Source organism: Anopheles coluzzii, chromosome 2 (genome assembly GCF_943734685.1).
Source record: "Anopheles coluzzii chromosome 2, AcolN3, whole genome shotgun sequence".
NCBI classification, from domain to species: domain Eukaryota; kingdom Metazoa; phylum Arthropoda; class Insecta; order Diptera; family Culicidae; genus Anopheles; species Anopheles coluzzii.
The window spans coordinates 70,719,778-70,741,603 of record NC_064670.1 but is presented as its reverse complement, the minus strand read 5'-3'; the positions used below and the strand labels follow the sequence as shown (position 1 = coordinate 70,741,603).

At 40.4% G+C, this 21,826-nt stretch overlaps 3 protein-coding genes across 5 annotated transcripts in view; 2 read left to right on the top strand and 1 right to left on the bottom strand.

Moving 5' to 3' along the window:
• LOC120961225 (uncharacterized) overlaps positions 1 to 4,069 on the top strand; it is a 58,584-nt gene extending 54,515 nt beyond the window's left edge. Inside the window, exon 14 of the mRNA XM_049605778.1 lies at positions 88 to 4,069. Coding sequence (XP_049461735.1) covers positions 88 to 1,479 — 1,392 coding nt within the window. The 3' untranslated portion in view covers positions 1,480 to 4,069. The remainder of the gene's footprint in view (positions 1 to 87) is intronic.
• Positions 4,070 to 9,319: 5,250 nt separating this feature from the next.
• On the top strand, positions 9,320 to 17,539 carry LOC120947803 (group 3 secretory phospholipase A2-like). 3 transcript variants are annotated; one of them, XM_040363534.2, is made up of 7 exons: positions 9,320 to 9,561; positions 11,138 to 11,330; positions 11,598 to 11,767; positions 13,847 to 14,041; positions 14,659 to 14,746; positions 15,725 to 16,554; positions 16,831 to 16,938. In XM_040363534.2, exons 2-6 carry the CDS (start codon positions 11,155 to 11,157, stop codon positions 15,996 to 15,998), a joined length of 903 nt encoding a protein of 300 aa, XP_040219468.2. In that variant the 5' UTR covers positions 9,320 to 9,561; positions 11,138 to 11,154; the 3' UTR covers positions 15,999 to 16,554; positions 16,831 to 16,938. The 3 variants fall into 3 exon arrangements, with proteins under 3 accessions (XP_040219468.2, XP_049461742.1, XP_040219471.2); XM_040363537.2 differs by lacking the exon at positions 9,320 to 9,561 and adding an exon at positions 9,610 to 10,477; XM_049605785.1 differs by lacking the exon at positions 15,725 to 16,554 and having other exon boundaries at positions 9,330 to 9,561; positions 16,831 to 17,539.
• A 143-nt stretch (positions 17,540 to 17,682) lies between these two features.
• LOC120947804 (uncharacterized) lies at positions 17,683 to 20,263 on the bottom strand. Its single transcript, XM_049605787.1, has 3 exons — positions 18,332 to 20,263; positions 18,071 to 18,217; positions 17,683 to 17,978 (listed from the first exon to the last, which is right to left on the bottom strand). The coding sequence occupies exons 1-3, from the start codon at positions 18,868 to 18,870 to the stop codon at positions 17,780 to 17,782; spliced, it is 885 nt and encodes a 294-aa protein (XP_049461744.1). The 5' UTR covers positions 18,871 to 20,263; the 3' UTR covers positions 17,683 to 17,779.
• Between the last annotated feature and the right edge of the window lie 1,563 nt (positions 20,264 to 21,826).

Genomic DNA, 21,826 nt, shown 5'->3' with positions numbered 1-21,826 from the left:
TCTTATTAATATCAATATCATAAGAAACAACACGAATAGTTCCGTAGCTGCGATGATGAATTGCTTTTATGCTGTTTTATTTTTCAGTTTGCGTCGCGCGATCAGCGTTCTATTGCAATGCAGCAAGTGATACACGAAAACAACGGAAGCAAATCTCATTCTCCCAACGTAATAAATGTTGACTTGGATTCTGATAACGTACATTCTCATCACAGACGTGACAGTGGAGGAATAAGCGGTAACAGTCTTAGTGGTGTAAAAAATATCACTCTTGGCGAGTTAACCGAATCGATCATAGCTAAGGACTATTCGCCCAACCCCAATCCATATCTTCCGCTACGACCACCAATGATACCGTATGGTGCATCAACGACCGGAAATCCCGGAGCGGAAGCGATTCTGGCAGCTGATCAATGGAAACATCGGCGTCCAACGTCTCTAACAACATCCAGTAAGGAAGAACAAATGCAACGTGCACACGAAACTCAAAAGGGTCCCGGTCGAGCTACTCCTGAAGATCGGCATATTATTCGACTTGCGCAATCACCTGGCCCAAGAAGTAAGTTTCATGAATCCGCCTCGCCCGATGGGCCACAATTCTTTCACCCGGGCCCTCATTTGGGACGCGTCGCTGGTGGCACCGGAGTGCCTCATGCCGGAGCAGGAGGCAGGGATAATTTCGTTCTAGACTTTTACGTAAAAAATCGTATTGTCGAAGCAATGCGAACTGAAGATGAAAAGCGTGCTTCTACCGATCCTTCGATGGTGGTAGTTGTTGATGGAGTCGGTGGGGGTAGTCGGAATATTGAACGCCAGCAACAATCCTCTCCACGCAGTTTCCAAAATCTCTCACCTCATCATCATCAGCCACCCTCGTCTCACCATCATGTGAAGGAAATTACTTTGGTTGATCGAAGTGGTACACCGGCCTCTGGAGCAAGCGATGGACAACCGCATTCTTTGAATGAAGATCACAAACAAAATCATCCGTATCCACAGCATTCTACGCCTTCTTCCGTATTAGCAGCATCGGGTTCTACCACATCAAGTCCAGCCGTGGTTCATAGCACATACCATCCGCTAACGACGCAGCCGTTAACGTCGTTTACTACCCCACCAACTTACGCCTATCCGTTTAGTGCCCTTACTGTCGCCAGTGGGGCGCCGCCAACTACTTCCACCGGGCATCCTTCATCGCCATCTACATCTTCCACGACCTCTATAGTGAACTTGATGGGGACTGGAAGTGGTGGAGGTAATAATGTTGCTGGTTTGAAATCTATGCATTCAGGAATGATTATCACTGGAAGTGGTGCTGGAGTAACCGGCGGTCTTGGCGGAAACAATTCTATTGGAGCAAACAACGGAGGAGGCAACGGATCTGGTGGTGTGTTGACAGATGATCGTCATATTACCTCTGCTATCGAACCGAAACCACTGCTATCTGCTCAATATGAAGCGCTGAGTGATGAAGATTAAGGCGAAACCCCTTGGCTCTAAAGCTTAACACACGAATTGTGTTAATGTTTTGTTTATTTTTCATTGCACGCTCATTCTTTTTTTTCAACTTATTTTTTATCTTCCTTGCTACGAATTCTGGCCAAAACATCGTGCACTCATGTTAAAGATTGGGTTTTGCGTGTCAGCTTCATATTTTACCATAAAACAAAAGAAACTAATAGTAATCAGTTTTTGCAAATCATAGTGCAAAGATGCCCAAATCTATCATGAACAATAATCATATGCTTCACTCATTATAGGCTTTAAAAGAATTTTCCGATTAGAAATATGGTATTTTCAAAAAAAAATAATGATAATAATAAAAATGGAGCTTGATAGTGCCGCGGAATACGTATAAAGTAACACGCAGTATGTCGTGGTTTCGCCATTTGTCTATGCTGGCTTGTTCCAACAAGATCATGGTAGTGAGCAGGTTCCAACAAGAACATGAAAGTGGTACTAAGCAAACGTTTGACTATGATGAGTAATATGAAGAAATAGACATTAGCATGAAATATGGACAGGAATAACATGGTTCTAATGGCAAGTTTCGATCAATGTCAAGCAAGCATATGATGAAATTGGAGACGATACGGAAGTGCAAGATCTTCCTCAATATGGCAAAATTATCAAATAAACACTCAATACAAGCATTCTTATTCGCCATACTCAAAGCGCCATTACACAATCGACAAAAGTAATAATAACAGAAAAAAGTAATTTCAAACCGATGCTCTTAAACAGTACATTATGGAAAATTTGAACGATGGTGGGACAGGAATACAGGTAGAATAAGTAATACTTCACAGTCTGGTAGAGAGGATAGACATTGACAAAAGCAGAGCTACTACACATTATTTGCCACGGCTACTTAACTTTCACGATTCGAAATTTCCATTTTCTTTAGATTTGGTTGCTACCAACTGAGCGTGTACTGAATTGAAATGTTCAGTAACGGATATTTCAAAGTTATGTATTTTTTATCCAGAAATCAGTTTATATAACTAAAACAGTTTTATTAAAGATCATCACAATTGTCAATCAATTGTAAGTGTGACAGATCGAAAAATAGAATGTCTCAACAAACTTATCTTATCATTTTGCTTCAGTTAGACAATTTCGTACGTTTCGTTACACATCTACCACCGTTATACATTATGCTTCTATATTTACACCGTTATACATTATGCTTCTGAGCTGCAAAATAGAACGAGCGTTTTGACAAACAAACAAACACACGCATAAGTACTCATAAACATACATAAATACATACAATACTTTAATACACACATACACAGACAGATACAAAAACACACATAAGCACACAGTCAAACAGATACATAAAAAATCCTTTCATCATAAAAAAGAATCAGATTGCCCTTTCGAGTCAAAAGTTGCAATTTACGAAAATGTTATGCTGTTCGTTAGTAAGCAACACATCGACCGAGTATGGATGTGTTGTTTTCGTTGCGATAAGTCCAATCCGATTACTTTTGATCGATAAGATCGAGATCAGAGATTTGCATTACGATCATTATCAATCGTTGGACTCTTGTCACTCTGCAGCATCCAAAGGGTGTAGAAAAATGAAATTATGAAAAAGCTGAGCTGTGCGTCGATTGAAAATATGATGGTTTTATCATTCGTTTGAATTGTGTTCCTTGATCAACATCTATTGTATATGCTTTGCCGATGCTAAACTGCCGATCGATTACTGTCTGTTTTGTGTGTATGTATGCCATTTTGCGGTTGTATCACATAGGTGAATGATGTGAAACTGTATTTCGCGTACAATCGTATGGTAAATATACAATGAAACAAAAATAACAGAGCAAACGTTCTTTATTCTTTGGAATGATCATTTGGTTGGATCAGCTTGTGACGAATGTAAAAGACATCGAGGAAAATTGATGAATAATCCCGGGGAAATAATATGAATAGAAGAGGAAGAAGGGATCCTGGAATATAAAAATCGTAGCAACTAATTGCTCTTACAAAGGATATTACTCATTCTGAGATAGGACACATTATGTACAGTAAAAATAAAATGAAAAATAAGTGACCAGCAAGATACTTTACACCCAAAATCAGTGGGGTGGTGCGATTTATTCTTCAATCGATTATTTTTTTAATTTCCTTAGTTTATGCATTACATGATACGATTTGTTCATTTTATTTTCTTAAAAGTAATTTAGCGATTATGCAAAAAAAAAACAATTAGAATATGCATTAAATAACGGAAGGGTCGCTGAGAAGTATATTACAAACATAAATGTAAGGAATCGAGAAAATCTGAGTGAACGAAAAAAAAGAATGGCAAACATGTAAAAGGAAATATAATAGGTACTATGAAAATACTACAAGAATACGAAAAAAGTGTAGAGCAGTCGTAACTTGTAGATGCAGAATATATAAGACGAACTGAAGTAAAGAGAAAAAGAAAAAAAAAACAAAAGAATCGATATGATATGAATATAAGAACGAGTAGATAGTGAGATAACACGTAACTAAAAGTAAACAAGCAAAGAAGTAAAGAAAATAAAGTGAAAATGTAAATTAAACTCACGAATGACTGAATTATTTGTTACTATTTTTGTCCGATAATTCTTGTAAAAGTTGTTTTACGTCTTGTTTTCGCAGTTTTGTATATATTTTTGTTACGATACTCAAACTAGTGATGGATTGAAACTAGTGTGGAGTCGGCCTTCGAAATCAAGGCCTGTACACGAAGTGCACGCGCAAAGTGAAAGACAAAAAACACAACGAAATGAAATGCGTGATCACAAGTACATTGCACCGGACGGCTCCTGTTAACTCCGACCTGACTCCGGTTCCGGTGGACTTCGATTGACTCCGGACGACTACGAACGACTCCGAACGACTCCGGACAAGTGTTGGGTAAGCTTCATAAAATAGAATGAATGTTTTAAATGATTCAATGAATATGAATCTCGGTTGCAAAGATTCATGAATTTATGTCTCGAAAAAATCACGAAGCTTTAGGAATTCATGAAACTCAAGGGATTAATACATCTCCAAAGATTCATAGAGCTTGAGCTGCTCATTCTTCTTCTTCTTGGCGTAGCATCCTACGTGGTCAGCCACGTCTATACAGGCTTTCGGGACTTCTTGGCAAGTACCACGCAGCCGGATAGTTTATTATGCTACGGGGAGACGAACCATGCGAGGCTTTAATCCACGACGGGCATGTTGTTAGGTGGGTCACCCAAATACAATATTATGAAAATCATACATCTGTAAAGATTCATGCATCCCTAAAGATATATGAATTTTAATGAATTTTTGAATTTTTTAGATTCACGATCTTTGAAGATTTGTTGATCTTTCGAGATTCATGATTCATTGGAGATTCAGTAATCTTTCGTGATTCATGAATGCTTGAATATTCATGAATCTTTCGAGAATCATGAATCCTTGGAGATGACAGTCATGAATCTTTGAAGAGTCGATTCGAGATTCGAATCACTCATCACTGCAGATTCATATGAATTAATTTCAACGAAAGATTCATGAAACCCAGCACTACTCCAGACATTATTACAAGAATCGCTTCAATTTTCAACATTATTTACATAATAAAAGGATTTATACCATTGACAGATTTAAGCATTCAAGCACAGTGCGTACTTCGAACCATTGCGGTAGTGCTAGCACTGTGTTAACTCTTCCGCATAGTGCACAATCTTCGCACAGTGCGCTCTCTTAGCGCGTGACCACGGAGGTGACAAAATGTAGAAAAAATTTCCAACTTTTGTCAAAATTGCTAGTCAACTGCAAAAAAGAGCTTTCCTCGTGGCCGCACCAAAAATATACACAAAAACGACAAAAAGCTCAAACATCCGAATATCATCGATATTTTGTTTACGAAGTAATAAATAGGTACATAAATCAATTAAAAACATGCATTTTAGCATTATTATCAAAGCAATGGGTCACAACTGCGCCAAATAGCTGTTTGTTTACGCATTTTTGCGAAAGTCAAATTTTATCACTTTTTTCACCTTTTGTCAACTTAATTTCCTGGCTGCTCCAGGTTACGAAATTTTGACAAAAGCTCAAAAAAGTGACAAAAGCCCACTCTTTGAAAAAAAAAAATCAGCATTTTGTCACTCCCATGGCCTCCCAAGGCTTCTCAGCACAGTGCGCACTTTTCGCACGTTTCAAAACGCGATCCGGTGGTTTGGCGGGTTGCTCAGTGGTGGCAGTCATGTATGGTGGCAGTCAATGTGTTAAAGCACTGTGCTATGCTGTGCGCATAGCATGGTGTGCGTTGCGCACTGTCCGTATAGTAGCACTTTACCCCACATTAGTAGTGACGGGTAATTCGCAGTGGAGTCGTGGATCAACTCCGACTCCGGTGTTCGAAATATAAATCCGACTGAGGATCAAAACCGGATTCGACTCCGCGCTGATCGAGTCTGGATGATTCCGAATGAGTCCGGATTAGTGATGGGTAAATTAAACAAAAATCCGGTAACGCTTCCGAATGACTCCGCCAAAATTGGAAGCGGTTCCGGAAGGTAGGTGCAAAACTCCGAGCTCGGAGCCGTCTGGAGCCGCCCGGAGCCGTCCGGAGCCGATCGGAACCGTCGGAATCGATGGAGCCGCTAGTCGGCAGCCAGAGCCGTCGGAACCGTTGGAGTCGTCGGAGCCATCTGGGGCCGTGACTTTCGGGAGGCACCATTATAACATATTTTTCATAATAAATATTTGCGCACGATGTCAAGGAGCAATAGAACTATGATGGAAGTTTGATAAAATAAAATATATCTTCTTCTTCTTCATTAGCACAACAACCGTTGTCGGTCAAGGCCTGCCTGTACCCACTAGTGAAGTGAGCTTGGCTTTCAGTGACTTATTGTTACCATAGCAGGATAGTCAGTCCTACGTATGGGAGCACGGTCTATTCGGGGCTTGAACCCTTGACGGGCATGTTGTTAAGTCGTGCAAGATGACGACTGTACCACCAGACCGACCCAAAAAATATATATACGGAGCAAATAATTTTTTTGACTTATTTTTCAAAAAAAAAAATACAATGAAACTTCAGAGCAATATATGAAGAAGACTCTTTTTTTACTCGTGAGCTGCTTTTTAAAACGGAACTATCGCTGATATCGGGAAATTAAAGCGCTCCAGAATACTTCCGACTATTACAACGACTCCGAAGGCTCCAACTGGCCCCGTCGGCTTCGACGGCACCGACGGTCCCAACTGCTCCAACCGGCTCCGTCGGCTCCAACTGCTACGACGGCTCCGACCAGTTCCAGCTGCCGACTAACGGCTCCGGACGGCTCCAACGGCATCGGACGGCTCCGACGGCTCTAACGGCTCGAACGGCTCCGACGGCTCCGGACGGCTCCGACGGCTCCGACGGCTTCAGCTGCCGACTAGCGGCTCCGGACGGCTCCGACGGCTCCGGGCGTAATCGACGGTATAAATTATTCGGAATCGGAGTCAGAGTAGCAATGCTCGGAAGCGATTCCGAGCCGTGGGTGCGATTCCGGTGACCCATCACTAGTCCGGATGAGTCTGATCGAGTCCGCATGAATTCGATGGAGTTGGAATGAGTCTAGTCGAGTAGTGGATCAGTTCGGATGATGATGATGATGTGTCCCACCTCATAGCCCTTCACAGGATTGAGATAGACAATTTATCTAGCGATAATTAAATGTTACAAACAAAGTATGTATAGATGTCACATGTAGGGGAAAGCGGGGCAAAATGGGCACCCTCTATTTAAGTATTATTTGACTACAAAGATAATTTCCAAGGCTCAAAATGTATTACAATGTTCTATGAACAGCATGTAAGTTTCATAACCCTTACATAACAAATAACCAAGAAAAATGCAAAACAAGGTTAAGTAGCATATTGATGTAATTTTTGCCACTTCGAAAATAAGGTTGAACCAGTGTCACAGAGATTCGTTGAAGTTTTACATGATACAGTTTTAAAGATATGATATTTCTATACACTTTTTCTGAAGAAAGCAAGGCGATTGAATGCGTATTTTTAGTAATATAACACAAAATACTAAAATGCTTCACGTGGGGCAAAATGGGCAGTTACGCTTGGGGCAAAACGGGCAGATGCTTTTGACATACGGCGCTTGGTGAGGCTATGGTGTTGTATTTGTCGCCTCAATAATGATAACAGCCACAGCTTCAAAAGATTCGATTTTGTAGAATTAAACGTGTAAAAACTGTTTTAATTTTGATAACATAGTTTTGGACGATTTTTAAGTGTTTTCCTGACCAGCAAAACAAAAGATAGAACGAAAATACATTTCACGAAACGTGCGCAAAAGCATAGACCATTACCTAAGCGCAGATGTTGTAGCCTATATTGCCCCAGTGTTTTGACGTTTCACAGTTTCAACATCAACTTTTATTTTACACTATTTCATGATTTTAAGTAGTTTTTATTCTATGTGGCAATTTTAATCCACAGATAAAGGGTGGAGGCATACAATAAGGAAACAAAAGTTGTGTTTTGTGGCATATTCAAAGGAATATTCAGTAAACTGCTAAACATGCCCACTTTGCCCCGCTTTCCCTAGTAATAGGTCAAGTAGCACTTTTTACTGTGTTGTGCGGTGCTACCACCTCAACATCCCATCCCTACCAATCCATGTATAACTTATTTTTTTCTCATTCTACAAAGAACAAGAAAGTGAAAAAAATCCCGTTGGAAAAAAGGTTTTAGCGCACGTGACGAAAGAGTCCAAAAGGACCAAAGTCACTATAAATCTCTTGACAGACTGACGGACTGGATGGGTTTTATGCGTAGAACTTGGCCGTGCTATCGCTTGATAGGCTGAACGACTATGAAAGGCTGCACGTCGTTGTATCCTGTTACTGTATCGTCTTTTCACACATACGTAGCCAAAGATCCTTCTGAGCATCTTCCTCTCGAACGTGGCCAAGAAGGGTTTCGTTAGATGCTGACTGTTGTCATGACTCGGAGGCGTTTGTGAATACGATATATGTACGACGTGGATTATTGTATCTACCTGATAAGTAACGCTGGTCATACTCATTCTATCGGTTATCATTTTACCAGGGATTAAATTTGTTTTATAAATAGCTAGTAATGAAACCTACATATAATTAATAACACAGTCTAATGAATGCATATTGAGTCTTTGAGTTTACGTTACCTGTGTTTAAATTGAGGGTATCCATTTTGCGCCGCATGCCTCCTTTATCCGAAGCTCTCATAGCTTTATGTGCAATATTTCTCTCCCTTGTTGGCTTGCTCACGATCGAGCACGTCGGTGTGACATGGCCCGATCAACAATCATTCTTCAGGATGCTCGGCCTCCCATTCATGTAGACACCCGGTGTCGGACAGGTCTCGCTTCACCTGATAATGTGCAATGTGATTATGTGCAATGTATAGTTCCTCAATATGACTGCATATGCTCAATGTAGCTCCACACTCACAATGTAGCTTTACAAACTTTATCGAGTTCCTTATACGCAATCCGATGTATCTATAGAAGTTCCCCTAAGATGTACTTTAAGGTTGTTTAAAATTTAATTAACAGTGAGTACAATAATGTGTAAAAAAATTCCGTGCACAACAATAGTTTCGACTAAACTGATAGTCTCAGATCATAAATGCTGTATGTTGCTGCAGTCGAAGGGTGAGCAAGCGGCCAAAGAAATAAATTCCTATACAAACACGAACGACAATCTCCTGTCTGTGATCTTTGATTGGCAACCACAAACATTCTCAATGGCACAGCATCAGCTTCGTGCCTAGGACTGCAGCGTGCGTCGTACGATTCGTGAAACGTACACAACAACATCATTGGTAGCTCAGCAGTGTGTCCGTCCGCGTGGGGTCCGCCTGCCTCGCGCATCAGTTGACATTTGACTTTGAAACGATACGGGCCGAATCGCGGATGATCGCAGTACAATTTTTGACGCGGTTTTGAATTTGTGGGGTGCATTAGCGCTACTTTGATGAGATTTTATTTGACACTGGCTTAGTGCTGCATTGAGTGATTTCATTTTGAAGCCGTTCCAAAAGGTATTAATTTATCAGCAGTGATTATTAACTACCATACGTGATAACAATCTAAAGGATCGTTGGTGTTTAGGCGCAATCAAAGCACAGGAACAATTGAAAATCGTACGTGAAAGGGCAATAATTTAAACAAAAAAAGAGAAACCCGTGCCAAATGCCGATGATGGGTGTGAATTTATGTTGCTGTTTATGACAAAGCTTCATGCTTTTTGTCTAACATAGTAGAGAGTATACTACACATTGGGGTGAAACAACTGTACAAACAGTGATTCACAGTGACATCCTGTGCCCCATCGCGCACATGTGGCCTAAGTGAATAATTTGCCTTTGATTGGTGAAGAATGCAATAGTCGTTTTTATGCATTTGATACGATCTTATCCAAAGTATTAGAGCATCGTATGCTCATGACGATTTATTTTTTGCGTCTTGCTGAAAGTTAACGATCTCTTTTATCTTTTGCGGATTGTTAAAAACAGCGTCCGAGAAGCGTTTTTCAACATTTTTGATTCTTATTCTGAAATTGTTTGATGTGATGTAATGTTTGCTTGAGAATTAGGTAGGTCAAATTAGCATACATCAGCAACGGGGCAGAACGCATTTTCACTTATTTTCATGTTTATTAGTGTGTGCCAAATACTGAGCGCAGATTCAATGATTTACTTTGCCGGTAGAATGTCTCGAACGAAGTTGCACAATTCGTAAGCAAACGTGAAATGTATTATTTGTTTAGCACCAGAAAAGTATTCGAGTTCATAAAGCAAGCGTGTGATAAGCAAGGCTTATGTGTGTGTGCGTTTAGCGGCGGACGTGAAGGTCGTTATGATTAGCATAAAATGTGTTAGCAACCGGCGATCCCACTCAAACTGTTGACGACGATCGAAGATCAATGGACTTTTTGGTTGTTTTGTGTGCATCTTCGTAAGTTTCTTCTCCACACTGAACCGAGCGGCTCGAGGTCAGTGTCATCTAAATGAAAAAAGCAATACAAAATACAAACGATATGGTTGAGGCCAAATGAAAATAAAAAATAAAAACAAAAAACCGGAAAAGCAAGTTCCCGGCAGACCAAAAGTATGTGAAATTGGTGGCTCATCAAAATTCATTGGTCTTTTGAATGTCGGGAAAGTGATGCAATGGATCTGCAGCACAGGCGATCAAATCAGTGTTTGTATTCGTTGTATTTGTTGTGCAAAAAAAGTGTATTGTGCCAATATTTTGAATAAAACAAAAAAAGCTAGGTCTTTTGTTGAATTGCCGAAAATTTCATTTTGTTGCATTCTGTCGTTGATCATTGAACATTACAAAACCAGAATATCTCGTTTCGCAACTGATGATAGTTATATTGTACCGCGTAAGTAGGGCAAAACTTTGAAGAATCAGTAAATTTAGTGTAATGAAAAGGAGATTTTTTTATATTTTTACGTAATTACATAGTATTATTACAACCGTTTCTACATGTAGAATAAAGTGACGCTTTGTAAAAGTTGTTTAGAATGATTTGATCATACAATGTTGTGTATCGTTTATCGACCTATAAGATTTACGATTAAATCTCAATTTCGTTCGATGTGAAAATAGTAAGTGTAGCTGTACGGATGCGTCAACTCACAATGGGGCGGTTTGTGGTCCTATGCTGGTGGTTCTTGCTGCTGACCAACACGATATACCGAACGCAAGTTGCGTGCAGTTCTGTTCTAGTGGCCGACTTCCGGATGACGCGAATGGTTGAACTAAGCAGTCGACCTCCGTACTGCAAGATCCACTCTGACCGGTAAGCATGAATGGGGTGTAGCTTCCCTAGCCGCAGGTTACTGACCGTTGCCGCACAGAGCAAACACATCTTGATGTATTGCTCCTGAGCAGAGAATGTTGAAAGCGAAACTTAAATCATCAACAAAAACCGGTCCATGACCTGGCCCGATCGAATGTACCCGCACGGAAGTTCAAGGCCGTGCTGTGTTGCTGCTCCAGCTCAGATTCTGTAGAGTCGGCTGATTTTAAGTTACTTGAACAAGATTGTGTTTGTTTAATTTTTTAGTGGAGACATTCAGCGCATGCTTTTAGCATCGGACACGAAGAAGGTACGGCAAGTGCCGCGAGAATCGGTAATAGCCCTGGAAGAGGTATGTGGCGAAGCTAGTAACATTTCCGGAGAGCTGCAAGGAGGGCTGGGATTTATTTACCCTGGCACTAAATGGTGTGGACCAGGTGAGTATCCGCAAGCTATTCATTCAAGTTTTGCGTAATTGATAAATATCAAGCTGTAGGACTCGGAGTAAGTTATAGGACATTGAGATAAAGCTAAAATATAGACTTGTGTACCGCATTAGCAAAACAAAAAAGGGTCAGTTGTCGATCGGTTGTAGCATTGCCGTTTCCTGAATCTTAACTTCCTACTAGCTGGTTAAAAAAAAACATTTCAAGAACAAGCTATAAAGACAAATATAGGGAGGAAACGTTGAAGAGCAAGTAATGAAATAAAACACTAATAGAAGGCTACGAGGCTATTATTTCTGTTTCGTAAACTGAAGTTCCAAATGAAGACAAAACATAAAGTAGAATAGTAATACGGATTTTATGAACCGATGTGTCTGAACAAAAAAAAAAAAGGTATGGTAGAATATACTTAAAGCTCACTAAGAATTCAGACTGATTTATGTTTCGTCCATTTATGACAAGCGGAAGTGTAAAAGCTGTAAAGCACAGGGGCTCTCGATTACTTCATTACGCATTTTATCGTTTCGGGCTATTTGGTCAACTGCCCAAACCCTTCGTCAAATGCAATGTTGTAGCTTCTTACTCGGTGTTAGGTTTTTGGATGTTTGCCAGTTTTTTTCCTTTTTCACTAGGGTAAATATTGACTAATTAATTAAGTAATTAATTAATTAATTAATTCTTTTCGCTAATATTAAAAAAATGTTCGAAATTTAGCTTAAAAAACTTATTTATACATATACAATTACAGTACAGCTATTTGAACTACCTTAAACATGTAGGGGAAAGTGCGGCAATGGTTAGGTGGGGCGAAATGGTCACCTGTATTATTGAAAATATACCACTTGCAATGATTGAAAAACATCAAAAACGATGTTTCTGCTCACCATGAACATTTTATAGCAAAAGATTTCTAAATAAACTAATAATTCAGGAAAATTATTGTTCAAAACGATGTTATTTTTACCGTCTCGAAAATAAGCTTTCGTAAGAATTTAGCCAGGGGCGGTCCCGTGGTGCAGTCGTCAACTCGAACGACTCAATAACATGCCCGTCATGGGTCCAAGCCCAAAATGGACCGTATCCCCCTTAGTAAGGATTGACTATCCGGATTCGTGGTAATGAATTAAGTCTCGAAAACCTGTATAGGCCGGCATGTCCGCGTATGACGTTACGCCAAATAGAAGAAGAATTTAGCCAATAATTAGAGAGAAAAAGAATGTGTATCTTGGCACATGACATTTATCTATGATTCACATGGAAAAAGTAACCGTTTTAATTTAATATAAAGTTGTTTTTTTTTTAAATAAAAGTTTTGTAAAATGTTTCGCTTGGGGCAAAATGTGTGGTATGTTTTAACAGGAGCAAAATGATGAGGCTGAGATGTAAGCAAAGATCACTACATAAATCATGGCTTTATTTATGTAAGGCTAATATATCGCAAACTATATCGACAAGAAAAATAACTGACAAATATGAACTTACTCCAGCAATTATTCAACAACTCACCTTAACGCAAAACTTACATCACAATTATAGATGGCAGAGCATAAACGAAAGCCAAAAGTGCAATGTTGTGACGCATTTTGCCAATTTTGTTTTGATGTGTTTTGACATTTTGTGTATGACCATTTTGCCCCATAGCGAAACCATTTTACCCCGCACAATACATTTTCACGTCTTTTGATGTTGATTTTTAAATTTCATTCAAATTCCATTTGTCGTTATTATTTTTACTAATATTTTTGATTCATGAATATGACGTCTAAGCATCGATTGCCGTCAAAATATCAGTGTAAAGTGATATACCCAATGAGATGCAGAGTAAAATCCTTAACAGTGCCATTTTGCCCCGCTTTCCCTAACAAGGCAAATTCGTGTTTTCCCTGATCTCTGAGAGTAATACTTGTACTTTAACAACTTTACTTTAACAACTTTAACTGAGAGTAATACTTTAACAAAATCCTACTCTACCCGAAAAAGCCCCGTTTTAACCCGATTTGAACACGATTTGGTACATCCCTGGTCAAATGGTAGCTAAACACGAAAAGTGATCGAAAGATAACTTTACAGGTACTATCGCAACAAACTATTCCGATGTGGGACGATATGCTGCCGAAGATCAGTGCTGCCGAGAACATGACTTGTGCCCTAATGTGTTACTCCCGGGCGAGTGCCGCCGTGGGTTATGCAACCGTGGCGCCTTCACTCGTTCTCATTGCGACTGTGACGCACGTTTCAGAAGATGTTTGCAGAACTTAAACACGGGTAAGTAACAGTGATAGTGTGTTCCAGTGTCAAAATACTGGACGAGGAATAAGTCCATGATAGTTTATTTTTTCCTATTGTCTTACGTATTTTAACTTTAAAGAGTTAATAGAATATATCCCCAAAATTCGATTTTAGTTGTGTTATAGCCTGTCGTGAATTTTCCATGCTCGTTTTCGGTATTATATTTCCCCTAATAAAAATCACTCTAACTAAAGAACTACATGCCCACCGTGTGTTCAGGCCCCGTTTGGACCGACACCCTATCCTGCTGACTATGACTATGCTTGATTATTCTGCCATGTATTGACCGACAAATCGCTGACAGCCAGGTCTAAATCGACAACGATTGTAGCTTCAAATAATAATGAGAAGCATAATCAGGATCATGTTGTTTCCTTGATCTTGAATTTCATAACAGTTAGCTACTCGGCGAGGATATGATTGCACAAACAACGTACATGGGAAAGATAAAAGTCACTAGCAGTTTAATATATGATTTTCTAAAAAAATGCAAAATTAAAAAATGCAAATTTAAAGAATCTAATAATATATCTTATTGTTATAAAATGCACTAGACAAGTAAATAAGTAATTTAATGCTGGTCTGTTTCGCAGAGACGGCCAACACACTTGGTGCTATATTCTTCAATGTCGTACAGGTGACATGCTTTGGCGAAAGAAGACCGTGCTCAGTTTGGCAAAGGTAAGTTAACGACCAGCCATTTATTCATTCGTTGTATCGACTACAACAACGGCAGCGGCTACACAAACGCATCCGCGATCTGTCGCTTTATTCGCCACAAACTCGCTGTATGATTGATACGATAGGGTGAAGGCACGGGAAGATAGCAAACGTCGCCGAGATCAGTCTATCCATTTTATAACCTCCGAAAGTCGCTGGCCCCATCAAGCTTGACCTGCACGGCGAGCAGGTGTCGCAATACTCTTCCGAAGCAACAACAATCTTTTACTCGCCGCTTGCCCGCCCGTCCTGGCAACGCTGATGATGATTAGGAAAGAGCCACGAACTGGCGCAGTTTTGGTGCGTATAGCACAGCCAAAGGTGTTTCGAACCGCATTTCGATATGGTTGACACAGCTTTCGACGTCTCGTTTGGTGGGTAGGGGTTGGGAGGAGGGGGTTCGTGGGGAATGAAACGGCCCTGCTTCAAATCATTCGTGTTGAAGATAATGCTTTCCAAGCTGGTGAGCTTCTGCTCTTTAGTGCGTAGCCTAGACGCTTTATTTTTTCGGGCATTGCTTAAAATGGTCGGTAGTTTGGGTTGGGATCGCAATGGATGGATCGTGTGAAATCAATCCGCTGGACGCAGTGAAGGCGCAATAGGGCGGTCTTCGCTGGTTCGCTGGCAATAAGAGCAAAAAGATGAGCTAACAAGCGCTGGGTGCATGAGCGAGACTGGGTCGGAAACATGTGTGGCGGTGACGACTGGGTGTGGTGCTTTGCTGACCTTGACTCTGAGCGTGTGAATGAAGAAAAATGGTTTGTAAGTATCAACATTCGAAATTCAGGGTGAACCGTAATTGATCCCGAGGGTGACTGAACGCGGTACGGAAGATGTATATTGTTTGCAAACCGGCTTGGCCTGAGCCACCACATACGCTCTTGCGCTAAAACCAATCGGATATCGTTATTTTGACCGAAGCTTTTATCATACTTTCAGTGGCAGCCACTCGGGATACGATTGTCCCGTACAGTTCTATCGCTCTGGCACGTACAACCTACCGTTTGGTGGTGCGTATAATAAACAAGCAAATTCGCTACGAAACTCGCGGTCGTTTGACCTGGGCAGCCCGAATGACGTTACCGGTGGAAATCAATTGAAAATCAACTCGCTGGGCTTAATATCGCAGAATTTGTTTAAGGACCTGTTTGTGAGGCCGCTAAACGGCTATACACGCTACTGGATAACGGCAAAGTCGATCGTATACGGATGAACGTTACTGTTTCCAGGAATGCTTGAATGATCCGGGTCCGATAGAGATTGAGACTGTCTGTATAAGGTTTACAGTACATTGCTAAAACCCATGAGGTTCAAAACCTCTCAAAACACCAGCAACAACAATACATTGCTAGACTTGTTATTTGAGCAATAGGAATCGAAATCAGGAATCGATTAACGCTCGCACAGATGTTCCATTCAATTACCAGTATTTCATGGCCAACTGTATAGTTACCTTAGTTTTCCTCAGGGCTAGATCAGTATTTGTTAGTGAGTGTTTGCTACCTAATTGTAAGTGTAACTCATTTTGGAACAAAGTACCTCAAACGCCTCAAACACCTCAAACGCTCCACACAATGATGGTCTGCTGTGAGTACAGGTCAGAGAAAATTTTGAATGAATGTAGCCATGAAAATAGCGGGTGAAAGAGTGGTCCGAAATTTAATGGCCGCAAAGAAAAACGAAAGCTGAAGCGACGGAAGCTGACCACGTCAAGGCACAGCGGAAACAAAGCCATGCGGCCTCAAAATGTGAACAGCTCATGGACAATGGTGAGTGAGAGGATGTTTGAACTTATTTTGGGAGGTACATGGAAAGGAGATGGTGTAATGGTTAGATTTACTTGGTAATGTAAACTATTCTTAAGCGAGTTGTAATGTGGTGGTGGTGGTGCTGCTGGTGAAGATATTGTTTCATACGGTGGTGGACAGTAACAATGTGTTTCCCTTAGACCGTTTCATGTTGTATGGCAGAACTTGTTTGCACTTCTTAAATGTTATTGAATAATCGTTGTTTCATATTTATTTCTATTATACCTTTACCACTAGAGTGGGCTTCAACCAGACGGAAGCGGACGAGCTATGCTCAAGGTGGAAGTATCGGCCGAGCGAAAAATACATCCCAATCATGCAGCAAAAGTCGAATAAATAACTAGCTTCATAGTAAATGCGCGCTGATGGCGTAATCAAGGGTTCTCTGAAGATAGTCAATTGAGGAGCACTACTGTACATGTACAAGTACATCCGTTACAAAGCATCCAGCTGTACACACGATTGATCAATAGGGAGTGAACATAGGAAAGCTTCTTAAATTGTAATAGTCATGTTGGCCGCAACATTGATGTGACTAGTAAAATTAGTTAAAGTTGGTCGTTATGCTTATAAGATTTGCTCAAGTAAAAGAAACACTCCGTAACGATAGTGATTGTCGTTTTCTCTCGCCTTACGATGATTGTCTTATGCAGATCAACTATTAAATGCATTAATTAATTATTTGTGATGAGTAATATTTCATCTCTATTTCGTAAAAGGCTTTCGTCTAAAAAGTAAACATATAGACATTCCATCACATTAGTTGCATTCGAAATAAAAAATACAGCAGCAAAAAATAAGTTGAGGTTTTATTAATGCACTCCTACATTAACTTGCGACTTCAAAATGAGCTACATATTTGTTTTCTTCTAGCGTCCGTTGCGCTCAAAGTGTCAAAGAAAGGGCTAATAAATAGACCATACTTTTTAAAGTCAAAAGTCAACAAGTTTTTAGTTCTCAGCTCTCAAATTATTGTTATCCGATGATTAGTTTTAAGAACATGTGTAAAAATTTAAAACTGTTCATATGAACACTCACTGTCACAACACACACTTCTTCTGACAGTGAACGAAACAAAGCGAGTATAGCTTAGAAACGTAAATATTCTTTATTTAATAAAAGTTAACACCACATAACAGCTGCAAAGCATGCGAATCGTACAGCCTCAACAGTATGGTTAAATACACTATGAAATGGAAACATTGGGGGTGATATTACGTTCGAAAAGTATATTGAACCAGTTGAGATCGAATCGGTACTCCACCTCTGGGAAAATTAACTGATTGGAGCCGATGTAGGGAATGTCAAACCATTGCCATCGTTTGGAATACGAATTGTCCACCATGTATGCGAGGCAACGATCGGCGGTGAATAGTCCATCATTTCTGCAACGAAGGTCAATGAGTGCAGGTCAGCCCGGATGAATGCTCTGCCGCAGCACAGCTGTTGAAATAAGATGAACGATTCTTTTGCCTACCTTTTTACGGTGCACTCCATCACAGGGTACTCGTAGTCGAAGCAACTGGACTGAAACTTGGTGTAGATCCACGCTACGGCGTAGGAGAAAAAGGTGGAAATGTTTTGCAGACATCTTAGAAACTCAACATCACAGTTACACCGCAATCTGGTTGGTGATAAACAATTGATGGGTAACGTGACATATCACACCGTATGAGCTCGGTAATGGTGAATTAGTAATAATAATCGTTAAATATTGGAGGGAGAAAGCTCCTCATACCTGGTAAATATTTGCGCTTTGTAGGGTAAATCCTCGTACCGGTGATAATCCCTGGAGTGTACAATAGTGTCCGGACATTCGTCGTGATGTTTGCAGCACTGATCGATGCTAGAAAAGTATGCGTTTTGCACCGTGCTTCCGTCGGCAGACCAATTGCCGGGACCGCAGTAGTAGGTGAAAAATTTAAGTCCTCCGTGCAGGGGCTGCAGAGCAGAGCCGTAATCAGCCTGCAGCTGGTGATGATCGTAGGAGTCCTGCACGTTTTCTAACTCAAGCTGCTGTTGAATGGCGTCAATCAACTGTTGGTCGTAATAGACAAAGGTTGGATTACTCCACGGTATGGCACCGGTGCTGTTGACCAGAATGTAGTCCTGCAGAAGTAGTGCTAGCGTAGGGATGTAGCCACTTTCGTCCAGTGCACGGTAGAATGCGCGTGCCGTTTCTCGGTGATCGTTCCGCGCAGCTGCTAGCATGTTCGAAAAAGACTCACAAACGATGACAAAAATGGTACTGATAAGTATAACGTACGAGCGCACCATTTCATTGCCAAGCACTGACTGAACCTTTTCCCACGTGTGGGAGGAATCATAGGTGGGCGCTTTTTATTATAACCTCATAAACGGCGCGCTAAACCATTCATCTCAGTCAGGTTAACGCGTTAAGCAGATGCATATGCGCGAAAAGAAGACGGAGCGTAGCTGCTGGAAAGGGTGCTAAGTTAAATACAGTTACGAGTAAATGCGACAAACTGTGGGGATGAAAAGCCTTCAGAGTTAGTCGAAAACTCAGCTAAGAGGTGGTGTGTACAGCCCTCGATCTGTCGGTGCCAACGGAAGGTCGGCTGTTGTCACACTTATCGTTGTTTATGAATTAATAACTTTATCTTCGACTACTGCCGGCGTTTCGGTCGTTGATAATCTCGCGGCGTTTTCCAGCTAGTGACTGCCAGTGCCAGTGGAGCAGTGGCACAAGTGAGGTGTAATTTAGTCCCGTCCCACGTTACTGTCTACAGTTGGGATGTGGTATCGTAGGGTTTAGCATTAGGAGGAACATAGTGAAACCATTGATGGATTATTCATTACCATCGGTGCAAGATGCAGAATAGTGTTTTTTTCTTCCTCTATTTGTGCAGTGTTTGTTTGGGCACGGTAGGCTAGGCAAGGCTACTCGAGTGCTGTGCTTGTTTAGATAGCTAACAACGAAAAAGCCTCCTGTTACCTTCAGGAAGATGAGGTTGCACGATGGCGATTGATGGCCCAACATGGAAGGGTTCACGATCGGTCGACAGATCCATGAAAGTGATGCGCTAAGGTGGGACGTCAAAGTGTTTCGTGTTAAACATTTATGTATTGTTTATCTGACGTGCTTTCGATAAACTTGACCTTGTCTAAAAGTATAAACCTTCTCTGAACAAAATTGAATGGAAACAAATAGCAAGTTACAAATTTGTCCCATTTCTTGTTATTAATCTGCGACAAGCGATTTGCAGAGAGAAAGAGAGAAAGAGAGCGAGAGTGAGAGAGAGAGAAAGAGAGCGAGAGAGAGAAAGAGAAAGAGAGAGAGAGAGAGAGAGAGAGAAACTGCAAAAAATAATTTTTGAAACTATCATTCATGATGTTGATCGAATTCGGTGGACACCAACAATGCTTATATTAAATTTAAATCTAAAATCTTCAATGTTTAATTCCACCAGTCTTGTTTGCTGGGATGAGACCTAGAATGGAAAAACCATGTTTTTGTCAAGCAAAATTTTTAGAAACCCTAGAATTAAACTAAGATAAATCAATTTTTTTCTATTATTTAATAAGCAGTTTAGAAGCTAACAATTATTTAAGTCCGACATAGTTCAAAATATACATATTTTACTATCAATTTTGCAAAATATTTCACATGCTCCATTTAACAAACTAAAGAATTTTACCCTAAACCATTATTTTGTTAGGTATGTTATTATGTTATTATTATTATGTTATTATCGAAAACAAATGGATTTCTCTCAAATTATCTCAAGTTTCTCGAACAAAATCCGAAATAAAGATGTAGCCCTAATTATAATATTTTGTAATATATTAAAAGATGTGCCTTTTATTTGCATTGAAACAATTCACAAAACATGGACAGTGTGTTAAACCACGTATCAGAAAATTTTCTGCACACTTCTGGGTAAACATTCACCATTACTTCTTTCCTGGATCTTTTAAAGGATTCTTCTTCTTCTTCTTCTTTTTGGCTCAACAAATAGAAATATGAAGTTTCTCGAACAAAATCCGAAATAAAGATGTAGCCCTAATTATAATATTTTGTTATATATTAAAAGATGTGCCTTTTATGTATTTTTATTGAAACAATTCACAAAACATGGACAGTGTGTTAAACCACGTATCAGAAAATTTTCTGCACACTTTGAGGACAATCTACAGCTTTGCTCAGGCAAATAATCAGGCTGAAATCTATGCATAAATGTAAGAATAGAAATAAACTTGATGCGGTCCACCGAAAGTCGGACAGTCTCGATTTCTTAGCAAAATGACCACGTAGCATGCCAACATTGACCAATGTGGTTCTCAAATCGTTTAATATCAATTATTAGAGTTCAATCGACTATTTTGAGTATTCAAAGGCGTATTACATAACCTATACCAAGCGCTCTATGGTCCAAATCAGACAAATTAATGTAGCATAGTACCTTTCAAGAGGGTGTTATTGTTATTCATTTAAGCTATTATATCCTTTAATACAGGGGGCCGGTCTGGTGGTACAGTCGTCAACACGAACGACTTAACAACATGCCCGTCATGGGTTCAAGCCCCGAATAGACCGTGCCCCCATACGGTAGGACTGACTATCCTGCTATGGAAACAATAAGTCACTGAAAGCCAAGCCCACTTCACTTAGTGGGTACAGGCAGGCCTTGACCGCCAGCGGTTGTTGAGCCAAAAAGAAGAAGAAGAAGAAGAATCCTTTAAAAGAAGAATCCATGTCGCTCGGTTCGGTCACTACGGACAATGCTGCTGACACCTGTTCTCTATTCGCTGAGCATTTCGCCAATGGTCTGTCTAGACCGGAGAGTCAACCTTTGACAGAATCTGAGGGCATATGGCCTGGTTTTAACTCCGTCGCATGGGCTGAGGGTATTGTCAATGTTAATACAGTCTCTGAAGCTCTTAAAAAACTTAAGCCATCCTTCTCCCCTGGACCGGATGGAATACCAGCCTCGGTTTTAAAAAAGTCACCTTTTCTATTCGTCCCTCTATTGGTAAAATTGTTTAACCTATCTTTGTCCTCGTCTTCATTCCCTTTATTGTGGAAGCGAGCATGGCTAGTTCCCATTCACAAAAAAGGTAACCCGTCTGTCATTTCCAATTACCGTGGCATCTCAATACAATGCGCAATAACCAAGGTATTTGAGCATATTATCCATACCTATGTGTTTAAACTCACCTCTTCTACTATTATCCCTCAGCAACATGGCTTTTTTCCTAACCGTTCTACAAC